The sequence below is a fragment of the Pelodiscus sinensis genome, chromosome 24 (assembly GCF_052426305.1).
Source record: "Pelodiscus sinensis isolate ZL-2025 chromosome 24, ASM5242630v1, whole genome shotgun sequence".
Lineage (NCBI taxonomy): Eukaryota > Metazoa > Chordata > Testudines > Trionychidae > Pelodiscus > Pelodiscus sinensis.
This window is the reverse complement of record NC_143075.1, coordinates 25,278,129-25,301,081: the sequence shown is the minus strand read 5'-3', so window position 1 is coordinate 25,301,081 and position 22,953 is coordinate 25,278,129. Positions and strand designations below refer to the sequence as shown.

Sequence of the window (22,953 nt, the reverse complement as noted above, 5' to 3'; positions counted from 1 at the left end):
GTCCAGGAGCTACCCCTGCTGTGTGGCTGTGCATTTTCAGTGTACAACTACGTTTAAAATGAAGAGCTGCAGCAGGGGGTATGTCCTGGACCCAGCAAGAGCCAGGACGGAGACAGCCTGCTTGCCTGGCTGACTGGAGCAGCCCCAGTCCGCGGCAGCCCGGGCTGGCTGCTGGCAGAGGCTTCGCGGCAGCCTCCTCTTGTGCACCTTTCTTCCCTCCCCGCTTCACCCCTTGCTGCCTCTGATAGAGGCGGAAGTGCTGGGGGGGGGGGGGGGAGGCAGCACTACACACACAGGGCTGGTGGCAACCTGCTTTTAACCTGGCTTCCCTCAGCACTGGCTCCTGCTTCTCCCCCCCCCCCCCCCCCCCACTTGCCTAGGTTTACCTGTTAGTTGACTAATCAATTGCTTGCTTTACATCCCTACTGTGCACACTAGTGTCTTATGCCGCTTCAGGAGTGGAATATTCACACCTCTGAGCAACATACAATTTGCTGACCTAGGTGGTGGTATAGATATAATCTGGTATACTGCAGTCAGAGCTAGTAGCATAGAAAGAAGTTTGTCCAACACTGTAGGACCCTGCATTGCTTTTTTGTAGGGAATGTATCTTTGCTATCATCATGGGAAAACTACACAAATTTGACCCAATTACAATCCTTTGAGGGGGAAAAAACCTCAGCTTGTATATGCTTTAGAGCATGCAATAGATATACAGAGCATGTAATAAACTTTGACAGCTAAATTCTCTGAAGATTGTCCGCTTTGAACGAGCACATGCCCAGGGCTTCACTTCTGAACAGGACTTCCCATGCAATTTCTGCTCTCTGTTACTAAGAGCCACTGGAACTGAGAGGCTCTTTTCTCCTTTCTCAGTGCCCCTGCTATTGGTCCCCAGGAATGTGGTGAAGGAGGAAGAAAACTGAGTAAAATGTGAAGGGGTGAGAGAGGGGGACTGGATGTGTTAAGGAGCCTAGAGGAGGAAGACTTGGAGCATCTTAATTTGATGGTCTTGTACATATGCATTCATTCAGCATTTAGTAACAAGATATCAGTTTTTTCCGCACAGATCCCCTGCCTTATTCAATGCATGCTAGGAATGGTGATCTGGGAATGTATTGTATTGTGTAGCTAATGAGGCTGAATGAAACAGGGCTAGCTAGGGGAAGAGAGGAGGAGATGGAGATTGTCTCATGCTCAGGGCAGTTCACTGTTGCCCTAGAAAGCTACTTGCCTCCTGTCAGAGTTTCTCGGCAGTGCTGGAGAAGTCTTTGAAGCATATTTATGTGGGTTGCCACTAATTGTGGTTTCTTCATTTTATTGTTGCTCACCTCTGGCTGTGACCACTCATAGCTGCACCTCAAGACACTGAAAGCTGTACTTTGAAGATAGAAAGTGCTAAATTATCTGAAAAATCAGGCTATAAGCACCTCCATTTGGGCACCCAAAATTTGTGGTGAGCTCTGAGAACTGTATCTATCTGCCTCGGTTCCTTATCTGCAAGAGGATAATCTGTGAAAATATATTCAGCTGCTGTAGTGATAAGTACCATAGAAAAACCCATGAGGAAATAATTCTGTATTCAGAGTTGGGTTTGGATAGTGTACATTAAATAAGGCATGTGATCATACATTGAGTAAAGAGGAGGAAGTGCAGTCTCGACTAGCTGTTGGTCCTGTGCAGTGAATGAGAGCGGGATCCTGTTGACAACGTGTGAGATCTTAATGCACAGGCAGCCTTAATTCTTGCAGTTTCTGGCTTTTGAGTACTTGACTTGGCAATTCTAATGTTCTTTGAATGTATTGAGTAATATGTATCCTAAGGAAGTGAGATGCGAATCAGTGGATTCTGAGGAAAGGCTGCTAAAATGCCATCCTCTCTCTCTCCTCCCCTCTCTCTCCCTCAGATAAACACAAGGGGGATGACAGAATTGCTGGGCCCCTCAGCAAAATGGAGAGGGCAGGGGCTCAGGCAGAAGGGGTGGGGCAGGAGCAGGGGCAGATTGCCTTCAGTGTTGCCCAGAGCCTGCTGTGACCTGCCCCCTGCCAGCCCTCAGAGTTGCCCTGAGCATGCCATGTAGCATTTCAGCAGTCATTTAAAGGGCTCGGGGCTCCAGCCGCTGCTGCAGTAGCAGTGGCCACGAGACACCAGCGCATTTGAATCACCAGGCCTAAGGGCAATTGTCCCCTTTTCCCTCCCCATGTTGGCAGGCCTGCATAGACATCTTGTAAAATCTCAGATAATTTGTTTTACCAACACTAGATGAACCTACATGCCCCAATTGTCTTTCCAAGAGGATTAGCACAGATGTTGCAGTGGTATTCGTTTGATGTGTTCAACCCTGTTTTACAGAATTGCTGTTAGTAATATCTGCTCACTTGTATTGCCAACAGCAAGGGTGATAATGAAAGAAATAAACAATGATATTTTACATGCCCCCATACTCATTGTCTTAGGGCTGATGCTGTTCACAGCTGGTGTGAGGCATGTACACTTAGTTCCCTGCACGTAGCCCCACGCTCTATTATTGGCTCCGCTCCAGGCTCTAATCCAGTGGTCCCCAACGTTGCGTGGCTGCCGGGCGCCCGGGGGCGGGGCCACACATGTGCCCTGGGGCCGCCCATGCGCCCCGGGCCGGACCTGCGCATGTGCCGCACGCCCAGGGGAGGGGCCGCCCATGCGTCCCGCGCCTGGAGCCGGCACCATGCGTGCGCCGGGGGCGGGGCCAACCCAGATGTTCCAGCGGGCGCCCAGAAATCCCCCGGCGGGCGCCATGTTGGGGACCACGGCTCTAATCTCTATTGGAGATTTAGATAATTTATTCTATTACATATAAAACAATAATGATTAAAAGTTCAAATTCTATTAAAAATATCTATATTTTGTAGAAGTAAAATGTTCCTTACAACCTATACAAATAAGATCAAAATATGTATGTCCATTTTAAAACAAGCGCTAGGGATGTTAGATATCATGTAATGATACTTGAATAATCATGTAACCACACCAAATATTAACAGTTACATGATTATTCTATAGTCTCCAGGTGTGGGGCCAGCAGCCAGTGTGCTCCTGACCCCACTCCTGGGGAGCCCTCTGCCATCCCACAGTCTGGACCGAGGCTTCATTGGCATTCTGCCTCCCCCCCCCCCCCCCGCCTCCTTCTGCAGTGCCGCCTCTGATACAGAAGCAAAAGCTCAGGGGGAGGAGGGAGGTGGCTCTGCAAAGCTCTTGTCTATAGGGAGCTGGATTTAAGCCGCCCCCGCCGCTGCTGTGGCTCTTACCTTGAAAGCCGGCTACCTGCGTGTACTGGCTTTCGCCTGCCCCCCCTTGCCCTCTGCACTGCAGACACAGCAGTGTGTGGATGGGAAGAGCATGCAGCTCTGCTGGATCCGGTGCTCATGGGAAGCTGGCTTAAAAGCCGTCTTCATGCAGGCACCAGCTCCCGCCCTTTCCCTGCCCCTCATCTTGCTACCTCTGATGCAGAGGCAGCAATGGCGAGGGGAAGTATGTGTGTTCATTAGGATTAACTGATAAGATCAGGCTTATTGATTAATCGTTTACACGACTATATGTCAACATCCCTGTTAAGTGTCATAATGAGAGTCCATAATGCACTAAAGGCCCCACTCCCGCTCCATATAGTCAAAGGCCCCACAAATAATCACTCTGGCCCTGATGCCGTTAGCAGTAGTTGTATCCTCTTCAAGTAGCCATTGCTGCCCCACTGTCTGCCATGATTTATAAAAATCGGTCCTCAATTCTTTAAAAAAAAGGGGGGGGGCCAGTCAGAGGCTCCTATAAATTAAAATTAACATAAATGCATTTTAAAAAAATATTATTGTAATTTATGTGAAAAATAAAGATTAAAAACAAAGTCACAATTTGGCTAGGATGTCAAAACCTGTTTGTGGCTTCAGTAGCGGTCTAGCATTATAATGTTAGAAAATAATACTTGTATTTTACATGTGTGTGGGTTTAGATACAAGCCTTAAAGATGGACTTTTCCATGAGTTCAAGAAGTATGGAAAGGTGACGTCTGTGCAGATTCATGGGGCTTCTGAAGAGCGGTATGGACTAGTGTTTTTCCGACAACAGGAAGATCAGGAAAAAGCACTGAATGCATCAAAAGGAAAATTATTCTTTGGGATGCAGATAGAAGTGACAGCGTGGATAGGACCAGGTAAGGGAAAATATGCTGACTTTAAACTTTCCTTTAGGCATATAACCATCGTAAGAGTTGTGAATAGATGGAAATTGTTGTAAAATGGTATTAAATTGAGTAGAAGAGACATTGCAATTGCTCTTCCTTGTTACTTTAAATTCTCTCTTTGCAACTCGTAAACATGACAGAATAAATCCCAGAGCAGGAATGATAAATGCCACTGATCTAGGTGCATCAGAAGAAAAAAAATTCTGTAGCAGGAAACCCTCCGTGAAAGAAGCCTTCCATCCTTGTTAGATAATTTTTTTGTAGTGACCAATAAATTGTGTTCTGCCATTCATCATTTCCTCAGTGAAATATGGGATAATACACTGTTTAGTCAGCATAGTCCTTGCTGCTTAAGGCCTATCTTACATGTTGAACTTCTGAAGTATAAACAAATTGGTTACATAGAATAATGTGTATTGTTTCAAATCTGGTAAAAGAGTATTCATTTTTGGAGTAACTTATTTCATGGTACAGTAAAACTCCATTGGTCTGGCATCTGATGGTCCGGCACCATCAGGAACCCGGAAGTGCTCCGGGCAGCCGGACCATTGGAGCTGCTCTGCCCCCGGCTTCTCCGATTCAGCCGCTGCTGAAACTGACCAGTGGCTGATTCTGGGAAGCCTGAGGCAGAGCTGCTTTGCCCCAGGCTTCCCGGAGTCAGCCACTGGTCAGTTTCAGCAGTGGCTGACTTGGGGACACCTGGAGCAGAGCAGCTGGGGTGCTGTTGGATTGGTCCGGTAGCGCCGCCCTTTGGCGCTGCAGGACCAACCTGGCAGCATCCCAGCTGCTCTGCCCCAGGCATCCCCAAGAGCAACTGAGGTGCTGCCGGGTTGATCTCGCAGCGCCAAGGGGCGGTGCTACAGGACCAACCCAGCAGCACCCCAGCTGCTCTGCTGCAGGCGTCCCAATTCAGCTGCTGCTGAAACTGACCAGCAGCGGCTGAATTGGGGACGCCTGGGGCAGAGCTGGACTATCGGAAGGGGGGGCTATGAGCGGTCTGGGGTGGCATCCTCCCCACACCACCCTAGACCCCTCATAGCCCCCCCTTCCGATAGTCCGGCATATTTGATAATCCGGCACACCCTGGGTCCTAAAGGTGCCGGATTATCGGAAATTTACTATACATTATTTTCTTTCCATCTTCTAATTAATAAATTAGTGTAAGGCATTCAGGTATCCTTTCTATAAAAATATCATAAACCTCCCTTTCCCCAATAGGGTAGTTCCTTGCATGATTATTGCGTGATTAGAAAGTGATGGCTGCAGTACAACATGAAATTTGGATAGTAATACTTGAAGTTGCTTGTCTCCCAGCCAAAACAATTCAGGTGTGTTGTTGAAGCCTCACAGATTTATTTTCTGCCTTAAATTTAAAGTGTTGCTGTGAAAAGAGGAGATTCCTTAAGGCCCTGAGAAATGTGAAATATAGGGCATCCCTGCTATAACTCACCCCAGTATACATCCATTCCACACTAAAGTCGTTGACGCTTGTAGGAACTGATGCATTGTAAGTCCTCCCATTCCCCCCTCTTAAGTCATGTGCAAAAAAAAAAAAAAAAAAAAAAGGATTTGCGCAAATGGAAGTCAAACATGGGGAAAAAAATTCTCCACCATACATTCCAAATATCTTGGACTTATCTTGGATTTAGAGCAAGGATGGCCTGTAAATGATGCAACTTAAGAAAGCCATAACTGCAGGTACGCAAGTTTGTGCTTTCACTTACTGCCTTTAACAAGTGCAATGGAATCTACCGTACTTAATTATTTGTTAAAGAAATAGACCTATCAAAACATACGTTTTCCCATGTATCTGATCTGATCAACACATATATGAATACATTGAAGCTTGTAGTATTAAGTCCTGGTAATAAAAGACATTTGTTTAAAGAATAAATGTATAGAGCAGCAAAGATAGAATGCTGTAACTTTTTGGGCAACAAAAGGTCCAGATTCCTTGGCATTAGTATAGTAGCATGATTTAAAATTCCTGCCATTATAGATTTCAAACTCCTGCCATTAACAGAGTTCGCAGATATCTAAGATGGCACAACTGTATTTTGTTAAAGGCGGTGATATAATTTCAAACAGTTTCTAGTATTAAACCAAAAAAAAGTTTTTTCCAAAACCCGAAAACTCTTCAATATATTGCTTTTCATCTCTCTGGTGTCTAGAAACTGAAAGCGAGAATGAGTTTCGCCCTTTGGATGAAAGGATAGATGAATTTCACCCTAAAGCAACAAGAACTCTCTTCATTGGTAACCTTGAAAAAACAACTACTTATCATGATCTTCGCAATATCTTTCAGCGCTTTGGAGGGATAGTGGTATGTGAATTCTCTTTTTGTATAAACTACTTATGACCATTGCCTCAGTACAGATATGCACGTTAGATTATTGAATGATATAAGAATCAGTAAACTATAATGTTAATCACTTTGAGCATATAAAATCGCAATCAAATGATTGCTATGAGTTATTTTTCATAGAATCATAGGGTTGGAAGAGACCTCAGGTTAAATCCAATTTGATTAAATCCAGGGGTTTTTTTGCCAGACTGTACCAAAGAGGTATTTGTTTTGAATTTGATTTGGTTTCAGCACACTTGTATTGCAGATCAAATAACCTTGCAGGACTTGTGTACAGTTACAAGAAACTGCTAAATACATTTTGCAGGATAGGAGTGTGACAGAAAAGTTATGAATGGTTATCATGTAGGTAAATACGCTCTACTCCATTTCCATGTCAGTATTACTGTTATGAAGGTAGATTAAAAAAAAAAATGGTTTAACCATACTTATGAACAGGGCTTGACAAATAGCGGCAAGATCTACTCGCTAGCCCTGCATCACGCATGCGCCAGACCGGCACTGCGCATGCGTGCAGCGCTGGTGAATGGGGCGACTGGCTGAAATCTACTTGCTATGGGCAAGTAGAAACAGCGATTTGTCGAGCTCTGCTTATGAAATCAGCTGTCAACGTCTGTTCTGTAACAATGAGGCAAAATGAGACAATGAACAAAATGGTTAGTGATGACATGAGGAAGTTTGGCTTTTCACTGAACAAGCTTATCTGAGTGAGCCAATGATAGTAATGTCAATTCCCTTCTCTCTTCCACATTGTGTAAATGGATAAAATTGAAGAGAAATTTTCCAGAAGAATCAAATACTCATCTACGTTACAGACAATAATTGTGGTCTGCAATATTAGACTTTCTGTACTGATATTTTGTGTACAGAATTATTATTCATGGCAGCTGTTGTACATTCGGTACTATTTTCAGTGGATCTAGAAATATTTCAGTTGTTGTCATTTGAGGTATTGATCTTTTAAACTGAGAGGAGTTATAGCTCCTACTTCCACAAAATACTATTTATCTGAAAAATGCCATGACTTTTATTGAGAAATTACAATTCACAGAGCTGCCATGCAACATCTTTATAAACTCTGAAGCCTGATGTTCATAGAATCATAGACCTGGAAGAGACCTCAGGAGGTCATAAATTCCAGCCCCCTGCCCAACACAGAGCCAATCCCAACTAAATCAACCCAGCCAGGGCTTTGTCAAGATGAGACTTTAAAAACCTCTAAGGATGGAGATTCCACCACCTCCCTAGGTAACCCATCCCAGCACTTCACCACCCTCCTAGTGAAATAGCTTTTCCTAATATCCAACCTAGACCTCCCCCACTGTAATTTGAGACCATTGCTCCTTGTTCTGCCATCCGTCATTACTGTGAACAGCCTCTCTCCATCCTCTTTGGAACCTCCCTTCAGGAATCATAGAATCATAGAATAATAGGACTGGAAGGGACCTCAAGAGGTCATTGAGTCCAGCCCCCCGCCCTCAAGGCAGGACCAAGCTCTGTCTACACCATCCCTGACAGATGTCTATCCAACCTGTTCTTAAATATCTCCAGAGAGGGAGATTCCACCACCTCCCTTGGCAATTTATTCCAATATTTGACCACCCTGACAGTTAGGAATTTTTTCCTAATGTCCAATCTAAACCTCCCCTGCTGCACTTGAAGTCCATTACTCCTTGTCCTGTCCTCAGAAATCAAGAGGAACAAATTTTCTCCTTCCTCCTTGTGACACCCTTTTAGATATTTGAAAACCGCTATCATGTCCCCCCTTAATCTTCTTTTTTCCAAACTAAACAAGCCCAGTTCTTGAAGCCTGGCTTCTCTAAACCTTTAATCATTCTTGTTGCTCTTCTCTGTACCCTTTCCAATTTCTCCACATCTTTCTTGAAATGTGGCGCCCAGAACTGGACACAGCACTCCAGCTGAGGCCTAACTAGTGCGGAGTAGAGTGGCAGAATGACTTCACGAGTTTTGCTTACAACACACCTGTTGATACAACCTAGAATCATATTTGCTTTTTTTGCAACAGCATCACACTGTTGACTCATATTCAACTTGTGGTCTACTATGACCCCTAGATCCCTTTCTGCCATGCTCCTTCCTAGACAGTCGCTTCCCATCTTGTATGTATGGAACTGATTGTTCCTTCCTAAGTGGAGCACTTTGCATTTCTCTTTATTAAACTTCATCCTGTTTACCTCTGACCATTTCTCTAACTTGCTAAAGTCATTTTGAATTATGTCCCTATCCTCCAAAGAAGTCGCAACCCCACCCAGTTTGGTATCATCTGCAAACTTAATAAGCGTACTCTCTATCCCAATATCTACATCATTGATGAAGATATTGAACAGTACGGGTCCCAAAACAGTCCCTTGAGGAACTCCACTTGTTATCCCTTTCCAGCAGGATTTAGAACCGTTAACAACAACTCTCTGACTACGGTTATCCAGCCAATTATGCACCCACCTTATCGTGGCCCTATCTAAGTTATATTTGCCTAGTTTATCAATAAGAATATCATGCGAGACCGTATCAAATGCCTTACTAGATCTAGGTATAGGACATCCACCGCTTCTCCCTTATCCACAAGGCTCGTTATCTTATCAAAGAAAGCTATCAGATTAGTTTGGCATGACTTGTTCTTCACAAACCCATGCTGGCTATTCCCTATCACTTTATTACCTTCCAAGTGTTTGCATATGATTTCCTTAATTACCTGCTCCATTATCTTCCCTGGGACAGACATTAAACTGACCGGTCTGTAGTTTCCTGGGTTGTTCTTATTCCCCTTTTTATACATGGGCACAATATTTGCCCTTTTCCAGTCTTCTGGAATCTCCCCTGTCTGCCATGATTTTTCAAAGATCATAGCTAAAGGCTCGGATACCTCCTCTATCAGCTCCTTGAGTATCCTGGGATGCATTTCATCAGGACCTGGTGACTTGCTGACATCTAACTTTCCTAAGTGCTTTTTAACTTGTTCTTTGTGTATCCTATCTTCTAAACTTACCCTCTCTCTGCTTGTATTCACTACGTTAGGCACACCTCCAGACTTCTCGGTGAAGACCGAAACAAAGAAGTCATTGAGCATGTCCGCCATTTCCAAATTTCCAAGTTTCCTGTTACTGCTTCTCCCTCCTCACTGAGCAGTGGGCCTACCCTGTCCTTGGTCTTCCTCTTCCTTCTAATGTATTTATAAAAGGTCGTCTTGTTTCCCTTTATGCCTGTAGCTAGTTTGATCTCATTTTGTGCCTTTGCCTTTCTAATCTTGCCCCTGCATTCCCGTGTTGCTTGCCTATATTCATCCTTTAGTTGTCCTAGTTTCCATTTTTTATATGACTCCTTTTTTTATTTTGAGATCATGCAAGATCTCCTTGTTAAGCCAAGCTGGTCTTTTGCCGTATTTTCTATCTTTCCTACACAGCGGAATTGTTTGCTTTGGGGCCCTTAACAACGTCCCTTTGAAATACTTCCAACTCTCCTCAGTTGTTTTTCCCTTCAGTCTTGTTTCCCATGGGACCTTACCTACAAGTTCTCTGAGCTTATCAAAATCTGCCTTCCTGAAATCCATTAGCTCAATTGTGCTGGTCTCCCTTCTACCTTTCCTTAAGATCATGAACTCTATTATTTCATGATCACTGTCCCCTATACTGTCTTCCACTTTCAAGTTCTCAACTAGTTCCTCCCTATTTGTTAAAATCAAATCCAGAACAGCTTCTCTTCTGGTAGCTTTTTCAACCTTCTGAAACAGAAAGTTGTCTCCAATGCAGTCCAGAAACTTATTGGGGAGCCTGTGCCCCGCTGTGTTAGTTTCCCAACATATGTCTGGATAGTTGAAGTCCCCCATCACCACCAAATCTTGGGCTTTGGATAGTTTTGTTAATTGTTTAAAAAAGGCCTCATCCACCTCTTCCACCTGGCTAGGTGGCCTGTAGTAGACTCCTAGCATGATATCACCCTCGTTTTTTACCCCTTTTAGCTTAACCCAGAGACTCTCTACACAGCTATCTCCTACGTTCATCTCCACTTCAGTCCAAGTGTGTACATTTTTAATATACAAGGCAACCCCTCCTCCCTTTTTTCCCTGTCTGTCCTTCCTGAGCAAGCCGTACCCTTCCATACGAACATTCCAATCATGCGTCCCATCCCACCAGGTTTCTGTAATACCAATGATATCATAGTTGTATTTATTGGTTAGCAATTCCAGTTCTTCCTGCTTATTACCCATACTTCTCGCAGTTGTATATAGGCATCTAAGATACTGATTTGATCTTGCCTCCCTGTTGTGCCCTGACCCTCCTTTCTCCTTACCATTATAGGCCGTAGTCCCCCCCCATTTCCAACCCATCTCCCAGTCCCGCACATTCAGCACTTACCTGTGCATCCTGGTGCATCCTGCTCACCTGCCCCCGTCGAACCTAGTTTAAAGCCCTCCTCACAAGGTTAGCCAGTCTGTGTCCAAACAAGGCCTTCCCGCTCCTGGAAAGGTGAACTCCATCTCCGCCAAGCAGTCCTTCCTGGAAGAGCACCCCGTGACCAAGGAAGCCGAATCCCTCCTGGTGACACCATCGTCGCAGCCAGGCATTCACCTCCAGGATGCATCCAGGATGAACAGTTGAAGGCTGTTCTCAAATCCCCCCTCACTCTTCTCTTCTGTGGACTAAACAAACCCAATTCTCTCAGCTTCTCCTTATAGGTCATGAACTCCAGGCCCCTTATCATTTTAATCACCCTCCACTGGACCCTCTCCAATACATCCGCATCCTTTCTATGGTGGGGGTCCCATAACTGGACACAATTCTCCAGATGTGGCCTCACCAGAGCCAAATAAAGGGGAATAATCACTTCTCTGGATCTGCTGGCAATGCTCCTCCTAATGCACTCTAGTATGCCATTAGCCTTCTTGTCTACAAGGGCACACTGTTGACTTGTATCCAGCTTCTCATCCACTATAATCCCCAGGTCCTTTTCTGCAGAATTGCTACTTAGCCAGTTTGGTCCCTGGCCTGTAACAATGCTTGGGATTCTTCTGTTCCAAGCACAGGACTCTACACTTGTCCCTGTTGAACCTCATCAGATTTCTTGTGGCCCAATCCTCTAATCTGTCCAGGTCACTCTGGACCCTATCACTGCCCTGCAGTGTATCTACCTCTTGCCCTAGCTTAGTGGTCATCTGCGAACTTGCTGAAGGTGGAATCCATCCCTTTGTCCAGGTCATTAATAAAGATGTTGAACAGAACCGGTCCTAGAACAGATACTTGGGGCACTCTGCTAGAAACCGATCGCCAACTTGACATTGAGCCATTAATCACTATCCGTTGGGCCCGACAGGCTAGCCCGCTTTCTATCCATCTTACAGTCCATGTATCCAATCCATAGTCCCTTAACTTGCTGGCAAGAATATTGTGGGAGACCGTATCAAAAGCCTTGCTAAAGTCAAGGTCTATCACATCCACTGACTTTCCCATGTCCACAGAGCCAGTTACCTCATCATAGAAGCTAATCATATTGGTCAGGCATGTATGTTATGTAGCTCAAACACTTTTCTGATGCTTCCTGAGGAAACAAGATTAGTATCAGTGGTCCATAAAACTAGTGTGAAACCTAAAATCCTCACTGATAGTTTGCAGATGACACAAAAATTGGGGATTGATAAATGAGGACAGGTCACTCGCTGATGATGTGTAGTCTAGATTGCATAGTAAAATGACAGTATGCATTTTAATATGGCTAAATGTGGAGCTATAGGAACAAAGAATATAGGCCATACTTAAAGTATGGGGGATGCTGTTCTAGGAAATAGTGCCTGAAAAGAATTTGAAGGTCACGGTGGATAACCAGCTGAATTTGAGCTCCATGGAAATAGGGAAATCTTGGGTGGGAGTAGAGAAGTAATTTTACCTCTGTATTTAGCACTGGTGCAACCACTGCTGGAATATGTTGGGGAAATCTCGCTCCCCTGGGGTACAGAGTCCCCAGAAAGGTCCGAGGCTGGAGGTCAAAATAGTGAGGCAGGAGAGAAATCTAGAAGGAAAACTTTATTATGCATGAATGCAGGCTGACAGCTACCAGAGTGAGCAGCAGCAGCAGCCCTGAGAGAGAGTTTCAGGGATCCTTTATACAGTATGTTCAGACAGTTTAGTTGTTGATTGTTTTCTTTAACATATCAAAGTCTCAGCAGAAGTACTCAGATGTTTCTGCTCACACCAGAAGTGTTAGAAGTAAGTTTTACAGAACAAAGGCACATGAGAACTCTAGTGAGGAGTCTACAAGGCAAACTGTGACAAAGATGAGAGTTTACATGGCAATTTGTGACAGACTAGGAGTCTCCATGAACTTGAGATAGGAGGCATTGTAAGGGTCTTGATTAGAGTTAAGATGATTTCTCTCTGTTACAGGGAGAGAGGCCTGGAAAACTTTTAACCCTTACAGCAGTTTTCTTTTAGGGAGTTTTGATTTCCTGCACAGTCCCCCCTTAGACACAATTGGAGTTATTTGATTTTTCTCCCACAAATATTATGTGCATTTCTTTTGTCCCTGGTTCAAGAGGGATGTTGATAAATTGGAGAGGCAAGAAGAGACATGAAAATGATTTTAGATTTAGAAAACATGGCTTCTGTTGATGAGCTCAGTGAGCTCAATCTATTTAACCTATCTAAGAGGAGGCTAAGGGGTGACTTGATTCATCTACAGGTACCTACAGAGGAGCAAGTATTTAACGGGGGCTCTTAAGTCTAGCTAAGAGATCTAACATGATCCAATGCTGGAAGTTGAAGTTGGACAAATAGTAAATGTTCAACCGTATAATTAGAATAATTAACCATTGGAGCAAACATACTAAGGGTCATGGTAGAGTCTCTATCTCTGACTCTTTTAAAGTCAAGAGTGGGTATTTTCCAAAAAAATCTGCTTTAGGAATTATTTTGGGGAAGTTCTATAGCCTGTCAAGTATCAGAGGGGTAGCCGTGTTAGTCTGAATCTGCAAAAGCGACGAGGAGTCCTATGGCACCTTATAGACTAACTGAAGTGTAGGAGCATAAGCTTTCGTGGGCAAAGACCCACTTCGTCAGGTGCATCTGACGAAGTGGGTCTTTGCCCACGAAAGCTTATGCTCCTACACTTCAGTTAGTCTATAAGGTGCCACAGGACTCCTCGTCTCTATAGCCTGTGTTATACAAGAGGTCAAACTAGATCCATAGTCACCAGCCCGTTGATTGCAGGGGCACGACCAATCGATCATGAGGTGTTCCAATGCCCCCTCATTTTCTCTCACCACCTAAGGAGCCTGTGCTGGCGCTACAACCTCCTAGGAAAATGGAGGTAGCATCGGCTTCCTGCAGCATGGGGGGGAAAGTCCCCTCCTGCGCACCAGATCCAGTGTCTCAGGAAGTGCGTGCACTGCTCCTCCCCTCCTCAAAATGGCCAGCATGCTTCCTGAGAAGTCGGATCTGGTGCACAGCGAGGGACTTCCTTCCCTGTTTTACCTGCTCTTCCATCCTGCACGGGAGAGTGGGAAGTCCCAGGCTGCGCGCCAGTTCCAACTTCTAAGGAAGTGTGCTGGCTGTTGGGGGGAGAGGAGGAGCAGCATGCGCGCTTCCTGAGAAGTTGGCTCTGGCGTGCAGCCGCGGGCACGGAGTCCGCACCAGCTAGCAGACATTTAAAAATGGCGGCGCCTGGCAACATGCAAATGAAGCCCAGGAAATTCAAATCCCGGGCTTCATTTGCAAGTTCGTATGACTACATTAACCACCCTAGTTTGAACTAGGGGGGTAGTGTAGACATACCCGCAGAGTGTAGAGTAGCCCACAAATTCCACTAACCCTGGAACTCAGAAGAGTTAATCTGGCCTGAGACCTTGAACCTCTTCCTCCCTCCCCCCATGGGGTTGGAGTGCCAGGCGAGGGAGGTGTCTCAGTTGGGGCCACATCAGTGAGGCTTGGAGGGGTTGGTTTTTTGCATCTGACTTGTGTGGTCTTGGACTGATTTTTCTGTGGGTCAGTGACCCCTGATCCAAAATAGGTTCTCCGCCCCTCCCATAAATAAAGACAATGCTGAAACATTTTGTGTTTGACAAAATGTTTTATTTAAAAATGAAGCCGGGCCAAGACCCATCTGGCCTCAGCATCATAACACTTCTCCAAACACAGACACACACAACACACAGACTTCAACCCTGAGCCTGTCCTACACCGGAACCTCCTGCTCTGAGCACTCCCACATCCCCAGTCTTCTGCCCCAACACTCCTGCACCATCCACACACTGCAAATCTGTGTCCTGAGCCCATCATACTCCCAACGTCCTTGCCCTGAGCCCCTCATACACTCCAACTTAAACTCCTGCACCCTCTCAGTCACAAGCCTGTGGCTTGCTCAGCACCCCAACCCTCCACCTGAGCCCAACAGTTTCCAGCCTGGAGCCCCATCTCCGAGCCAGCATCCCCTTCTGCACCTTCTCCTGCACCCAAATTCCCTCCCAGAGCTTGCACCTCTCACCCCTTCCCATACCCAAATCCTCATTGCCACCCCAGAACCCACACCACCTGTCTCAACATAGTGAGAGTGAGTAATGGCTGGGGACAGCAAATGATGGAGAAGAGGGGAATGGGGAAGGCAGGGCCTCAAGGAAGGGGTGGGGTTTTGGGGAAGGGATGGGGTAGATCTTGGCTTGCCCCGACATTTAAGCAGCGATCTTGAGTGTTAAAAGGTTGGAGGCCACTAGACTAGATGATTACTTCTGGCCTTAGAATTTGTTAATCTGTGATGTCTTTTTTTGTGTGAAATAGTGTCGTCATATCAACATTACTAGTAGGCCAGAATTATAGTAACAATGCAACCTTGCAAAAGTGTCATGAAAACATACTAGACCAGGCACAAAGTAGACTTGCTTTTTACCCTTTTCAGTGTGTAAAGAATAACATGAATTTGGATTATCCTATCAAAAGAAATTGCTTGCCAAAGGTGAGTGGACATTACAGTTTGCCAGGGATGCAGTAGTCTTAGTCTATAGACTTGGAAATGTAGCCACTTCAGTCATTAGGCTGTTTCTCTAGAACTCCAGTTCTTGATTAAATCTCTTGTGATTTCCTTAGGCTACATCTATACTTAACTGCGGATCAGTGCTCTGGAGGTCAATCTTCTGGTGTTTGATTTAGCAGGTCTAGTAAGAACCCACTAAATTGAAGGCTAAGAGGGCACCCCTGTTGACAACAGTACATCTGCTTCTTGCAAGGAATAAGGAGTGTTTCTCCCTTTGAGCTCCTGATGGCACCAAAGTTTGAATTAAGGTACATATACTCTAGCTAGGCAATTAATGTAGCTGGAGTTGTATATCTTAATTCAAACTTATCTTCTAGTGTAGACCTGGCTTTAGTTTCCTAAGAACCTCAGGATGAGTCTTAAGTTAAACCAGAGGTTGGCAGTAACTTCTGATATGAGAGCCACATCAAGATTTTGGTAAGTAGTCAAGGGCTGCACTTTTCTGTGTGTGGGGGGGTGGGGGGGTAAAGGAGGGGGGAGAAGGGGCTGGGATGGAAGTTGGGTTTAGAAGGGAGCTTGGGGTAGAGGACTGGGGTGCAGGAGAGGTGTGGGGTCTTTGGATTTTGGGTGAAGGAGGGGGCTGTGATCATCAGGGGATTGGGGTGCAGGGTCTAGTATGGGGATATGCAGGAGAGGACTCTGGCCTGCGGGAGGAGCAGTGTTCCCGCCGTGGCAGCAGAGCTTCACAGGTGGTTAATCAGCTCCACCCAGTCAGTTTGCTCCTTGCAGGAAGCCCTGAGCCTCTGACTAGGCAGAGTTCATTAATTACCTGTGAAGCTGTGCTGCTTCACAGCTTAGAGGGAACACTGGGGAGGAGTATAGGAGCAGGTGGAAGGTCTGGGGGGAGTTGTGACCTGGGGCAGGAGGGAAGAGGGTACAGAGGGTGGCTGTGACCTGGGGCGGGGTAATGGGGTGCAGGGTCCAGGAGAGGGCATAGATGCTGGAGAAGGATTCTGGCCTGAAGAAGGATTTAGGAGGGGTGCAGGGTCTGGGAGGGAGTTGGGGGCAGCAGATCTAGAGAAGTGATTATTCCTCTTTATTGGGCTCTGGTGAGGCCACATCTGGAGAATTGTGCCCAGTTATGGGACCCCCCTTATAGAAGGGTATGGACGCACTGGAGAGTGTCCAGTGGAGAACGACCAAAATGATTAGGAGGCTGGAGCACATGACTTATGAGGAGAGGCTGAGGGAATTGGGTTTGTTTAGTCTGCAGAAGAGAAGAGTGAGGGGGGATTTGACAGCAGCCTTCAGCTCTCTGAAGAGAGGTTCCAAAGAGGATGGAGAGAGGCTGTTCACAGCAGTGACAGATGGAAGAACAAGGAGCAGTGGTCTCAAGTTACAGTGGGAGAGGTCTAGGTTGGACATTAGCAGGGTTCGCCAAGCAGCGGCAAGCCCCTCTCGCCAGCCGCGCGGTTCTGCGCTCTGCGCCAGCTCTTCCGGGTTGTAATCTACTCGCCATGGGCGAGTAGATTACATTATTTGTCGAGCCCTGGATATTAGGAAAACCTATTTCCCTAGGAGGGTGGTGACGCGCTGGAATGGGTTACCTACAGATGTGGTGGAATCTCCATCCCTAGAGGTTTTTATGTTCTGGTTTGACAAAGCCCTTGCTGGGCTGATTGAGGTCTCTTCCAGCTCTGATTCTATAAGAGGCTGGGGTTCCAGTGTTGGCTCTGGCAGGCTTCCCCCCAAGCAGTCCCAGATTTCTGGCTGGCTGTGCATGTGGCTCTCTGCACCACTGGAATGGGGAAGGAGGGAAAGGTTTTACGCACTGCCCTCGCCCCCAGCAAAATCTCTCAGTTCCTATTGGTCAGAAACTTGCCAATGGGAGCTGTGAAATTAAGTGGTACTGCCACTTTTCCCACCAAAATCTCTGTTCCCATTAGCCCGTTTCCTGTGAATAGGGACTGAGACACTTTGCTGGGGAGGTGGGGGCAGCATGCTAAAGTCTTTTCTTCCCTCTCTTCTCCCTGCAGCACCGAGCAGCTAGCAAATTTCATCTGCACCGCTCCCTGCTGTAGGGCGGGCGTGAACTGGATCATGTGGGCTTGCCCCTGTGTCACACTATGGCCTTGTCCCTTAAACTAATTTCACAGTTAATAAATTACCTTGGGTACTTGAATATTTATACTTGAATTAGGGCACCAGCGTTGGCATATGTCTCTCAAAAGAAGCTTGTGCTATTTAAAAAAATCAAATCTCTACCTTCTATTTTTAGAATGGAATGAATCATATGATGAGTCTGTTTTGAGACTGAGTCTGTATGCCAATATAGTAAGCCTAAATGTTGACCAAATGTCAATTCTGAACCTATTCTTATTTAAGTTGATTTGAAACTGGTTTTGTTATAGATAAATTGTTTTCCTCTGCATAATTTTTAAACATGCCTGAGGTCTCTTAGGTAATGTGTCAACAGCAGTGCCATCTTCTTTTTGGCCTTAATCTAATCAGTGCCACCTTGTTTTAAGAGAAGAGATCAGCATCATCGTCACTTTATAGGAATAGGGTGGATAGAGTTTATTTGGAAAACTGAACCTTTTTAGGTCCGAGGATTGGTTTGAGGCAGATTATTTTCCTTTAGGCCTGCTCAGGTAAAAACTAAGCTGTATTTCTGTGTTATGGTTCTGAGTTTCTCTGTTTGATGTGCAAGCCGCTCTTCTGTGAGCAGATCACATTAACTGTGTTGGTGTTCAGCAACATCCCTTTTAACTTCATTATGATGAGCTTTTGTTGAATTAGGAATGGTTTGCTTATACTACTGGATCAAGAAGCTGTAAAACCGTGCACCACCTCTGCTAATGCTTAAATAATCTTTGTGATTATTATGTAAATTAAGCTAAGCTTGCTGTGTGATACATGGCTTTTTTTAGGAAAAAAGAAATCCATTTAGATGTGGTTTATACATTTCAGTCTATTTACTTGCTTTCATAGTGCTGAGGCATGACTGTTTTTTTTTTTTTCCAGGATATTGACATTAAGAAAGTGAATGGAGTTCCTCAGTATGCATTCCTGCAATACTGTGATATTGCAAGCGTATGTAAAGCAATTAAGAAGATGGATGGGGAATACCTTGGAAATAACCGCCTCAAGGTAAAGAAATCCTTCTGTAAACTCATTATCCTTCTCCTGGTTAATTTTTGTTTCCAGTGTTATGTAATTCTTTGTCAGCTTAGACTGTGGAAATGAAGAGGGATTTTTGTACTACTTTTGCCTTTTTTGCTATGGCTTTGTAGGTCAGATAAATAGTGATAATTTCAATCACCACCACAACTGACATTATTTGGTAACTTTATTGGCAATTGCAGCAGAGGCACCAAGGATTGAATGGACATGGAGGTTGATGCATCCTTTCATTTTTAAAGGTAGTCCCTCCAGGTCAGTATTTGGTGGGACAGGAAGAGTGCACTGATCCTGCTGTTGCCGCACCTGTTCTGGGAAAAAGAAGAAAGATTTCAGTCCCCAGAGTTGTCAGTTTAACATTTTTCAGAAGCACTGAAAAATTTGCACAAAATTTAAAATATTTTAAATGAACATTGTATTTGTTTAAGCGTGCAAAGTAAGTTTTATTATTTACCATACAATTTTGAGATTCTTGCACCTGCATGAAATGCTAATTTAAAAAAAATTACACAAATGAGTAGTCTTCTTTAGATAATTCTAAATCAGGCATGCTCTGTTAAATTAGTTTAATAATTGCAAATTGTACTGATGGAAGTTTTGCCCTTTTGTGTTTAGCTGGGTTTTGGAAAAAGCATGCCTACAAACTGCGTGTGGTTAGATGGTCTTTCTACAAACGTAACGGATCAGTATTTAACTCGACATTTCTGCCGATACGGGCCCGTGGTAAAGGTAGGTGGGAGGCTATAGTGTATGGTATGAAGTTGTTACTGTTTTCCTTTCTTTATATCCTGTCCTTTCAGCCCTGACTTCCAGGGTTTTCTAGCTCAGACACAGAATCTCTCTGGGCTGAAATTTGGCTTTTAGGGCTCTGTAGATTTTCAGCCCATGTTGCTTTTGATGTTTTGAATGAGCTGAGATAAAGAGCTTTAGGACTAGTCTGCTGATCTTGTGCAGGGCAGTCTCTCCTACTATAAAGTTTCTTTAGAATTCCGATTGTGTTGTTCCAATATGAAACTATCAAATTATGTGATTATACTTGTGTGCTAGTTACATAATTAGGCATAACTATGTTTCTTTGCAAACTGACCAGAAACTATTCTGAAAAAAACCTACAGCAAATTCATACAAGAGAAGGTACCTAAAAATAATAGTTGTGCAACATAACAGGGCACTTGAACTATGAACTTACCAGGTCCCACTGCATGTAGGCATTTGAGATTTAGGTCATGACTTTGCAAGTATTTGTGCAAATGCTTAATTTTAAGCATGCGAGTTGTCCAGTTAACTTCAGTGAAACTATTCATGTGCTTAAACTTATAAACACAGGTAAATACTTACAGGATTGGGGCCTCAACTCCTTAAGATTTCCGTGGATACATATTGCAGCTTTGAAATTCTTTTTATGTAGCTTTTCTTGCTTTGAAGGTATATGTGTTGCAAAGACTAACAGGTGTTTATAAATTGTGCACATTTAGCAATGAAAGAATGGTACTCAAGTTTGTAACAATAGAACTTGGTTTTATGTTGTGATTAAATGTTCCTATTACCTTTTTTCCCCCCTATAATTTATTGGAATTTTTTTTCAAAAATGTTGAAGTAAATTACACAGCAATGCTCAGTCACCAAAGAAGAAAATACAAGTAAAATACAGAAAAACAAAATAAAGGCATAATATACCTCAAGCCACAATATCCACAATCCAAAGCAGTCCCTTTTCCTTTTACTGTCTCTTCATTACAATGTGTCTCATCAAAAAAAGCTTTGAAAATTTATCTTGATAGAAATTATTTTCTTACCAGTGTCCTCATGACTTAGGATTTTGTTGGGACTGACATTAAGTCCTGTGGATGAGGCTCTTATTTGGTTTTTGTTTTGTTTTTTTGTTTTTTACAGGTGGTGTTTGACCGCTTAAAAGGCATGGCCCTGGTTCTCTACAATGAAATTGAATATGCACAAGCAGCTGTAAAAGAGACCAAGGGGAGGAAAATCGGTGGGAATAAAATTAAGGTGTGCAGAATGACCTCTAAAAAAGGGGAAAAAAATGTATTTAGGTCTTACCCCTTAAATGCTGGTGTTTTGCAAACTGCCAGCCACACAAGACCGTGTAATGAGACATATGTCCCAAATCTCAAAGGATTAAACTAATCTTTTACACTCTGCTTAATACATTAGGTTCCTCAGAAAGTTTTCTCCAGTGTTCTGTCTTTTTTTGTTGTTGTTAACTGAACTTGCATCTCTAAGATTCTGGGTGTTGGTCTCCAAATTATCATATGTTGCTCGTGTTTGACAATCAGTTCTACAAAGGCACGAAACTAGCCCAGGAATTGAGGCTGTTACATGAATATCTGAATTATTTTTCTTCTCTTCTTTCTCCTCTCAAAGTGGGTAATTGTTTCAAGCATAATCATTTAACCTCGTGTATTCATCTACACATTTGATGGTCGTGGCGGTTAGAAATTTTGAATACTTTATAGTATTCTAAGTGTGTTGGTTGAGTGTAATATGGAATAGAAAGATATAGCCATTACATATTTTGTTTCTTCTGTTTATAGGTCTTACTACTGATTTTGAAACCTAAAACAGCCTTGTTATATATTTTGTGCTCTGTTACTTTGGTTATACTAGTTTTCTTCTAAATTGATTATTTAGAATTTGTTTTTTAAATGTAAAAACTGTTGCATTGTGTGGAGTGAATTTTGATAAATATATTCTAAACCTTAATTTTTTACCTAAATTGTGGCCTTCTTATCTCAATGTTGTAGCAAGCAGTTGGAAAACAGTTATTAGAGATTAGAGCAGGGAGCTAGGAGTCAGGATTCCTGGATTTTGTTCCCATCCTTGTCATTGACTTTCTGTATAACTTTGGGCAAGTCATTTTAAAATCCCATCGCTAAAGGAGATTAATAATATTGGGTCCCACCTTTGTAAAGTGCTTTGATATCCTGGGATGAAAGGCATCATATAAAGTGGTGGTGATTGTATTATTATTTAATAATTTTGCTTTTGTTGTTCCTTGCAACAGAAGCATTTCAGTTCCCTTTTCTTCACTAAATGAAAGAAAATATCCTGACCAGAATTTGTGTAGCTCCATAAAATACATTGTGCTTTGAAGCACACTTACAGTAAGGGAAAGGTCTTTCATCTCATACCTCAGGACTGTTGGGGTGTTTTTTTTTTTTTTTAAACTCCAGTACACTCACTCTTTCCCTTCTGCTGCCATCTTCATATACTGCAGGAGACATTGAAAATCTGTCAAAATGGAGTATTTCTTTTACTGAACATATATTATACTCTTTATTTTTCAGGTCGATTTTGCAAACCGAGAGAGTCAGTTGGCGTTTTATCATTCCATGGAGAAAACGGGTCAAGATATCAGAGATTTCTATGAAATGCTAGCAGAAAGAAGGCATGTATCTGATACATTGATTCTATTCTTTTGCTTTTCAAATAGTCATAACACTCAAATAATAATAAACTTCATCTTTAAGATGAAGGATTCTTTCTCTTTCCCCTGCAGCATTCACATTCTTTATCTCATTGACTCTCCTTCCTTTTTAAATGTAAGCTTCATTGAGAAGTCAGTTTGAACTAGGTACAGAACATTTTTTTTATGATAATTGACATATGAAGTGTGGAAGTGCAAAATGGAATGGGCTGCAGTTTTTTGTATGTAACCCCCTTTTTCCTCCCCGGGTTACTTGGGAGCAGGTCACACTCACAGGTGTGCCCGGGCGCCTGATAGTTTAAAGTAAAAGGAGATCTTGAGCACCCTGTGGTGGTCATGTTGTTTAGTTGGGGAAACCCTATTCTCCCCCTTAAGCTGTCTCTTGCTCATAAAGAACATATTATGGTGGTGCCTCCACCTGGCTGGCCCTGTAAAACTTACTGGTGTGCTTTGGGAACCTCCAGGAATAAACTTATTCCAACAATAAACTGGATCTAACTCCAGAACAACAATTACAAATCATAAATAATATAAATCTAATAGATTGCATTAGCATGAACAACCTTTACGTAACTTAAACAGGCTTTAACAAATTAACAGTGAATAACATCAATTAATAAAGTACACAGAAGTAAAAGGAACTTATCTAGCTGCCAATATTTATCCCACCCCAGCGTTCACGCCCCTGGACTCAGAGTCCCAGACTTTTGCTTGTGTGGGTGCGTTTGAAGAACTTCAGCTGTAATGGAGATTCTCTGTAGGTAGGGTGTATGTGGG

At 43.7% G+C, this 22,953-nt stretch overlaps 1 protein-coding gene across 8 annotated transcripts in view; it reads left to right on the top strand.

Moving 5' to 3' along the window:
• Positions 1-22,953, top strand: part of SPEN (spen family transcriptional repressor) — a 148,119-nt gene that overhangs the window by 102,893 nt on the left and 22,273 nt on the right. For 7 of the 8 annotated variants that reach the window (XM_089773083.1, XM_075906122.2, XM_089773082.1 and 4 more), the window contains 6 exons: positions 3,983-4,183; positions 6,385-6,536; positions 18,576-18,701; positions 19,347-19,460; positions 20,625-20,738; positions 22,037-22,137. In XM_089773083.1, coding sequence (XP_089629209.1) covers positions 3,983-4,183; positions 6,385-6,536; positions 18,576-18,701; positions 19,347-19,460; positions 20,625-20,738; positions 22,037-22,137 — 808 coding nt within the window. The remainder of the gene's footprint in view (positions 1-3,982; positions 4,184-6,384; positions 6,537-18,575; positions 18,702-19,346; positions 19,461-20,624; positions 20,739-22,036; positions 22,138-22,953) is intronic. The other variant, XM_075906119.2, reaches the window with a different exon arrangement.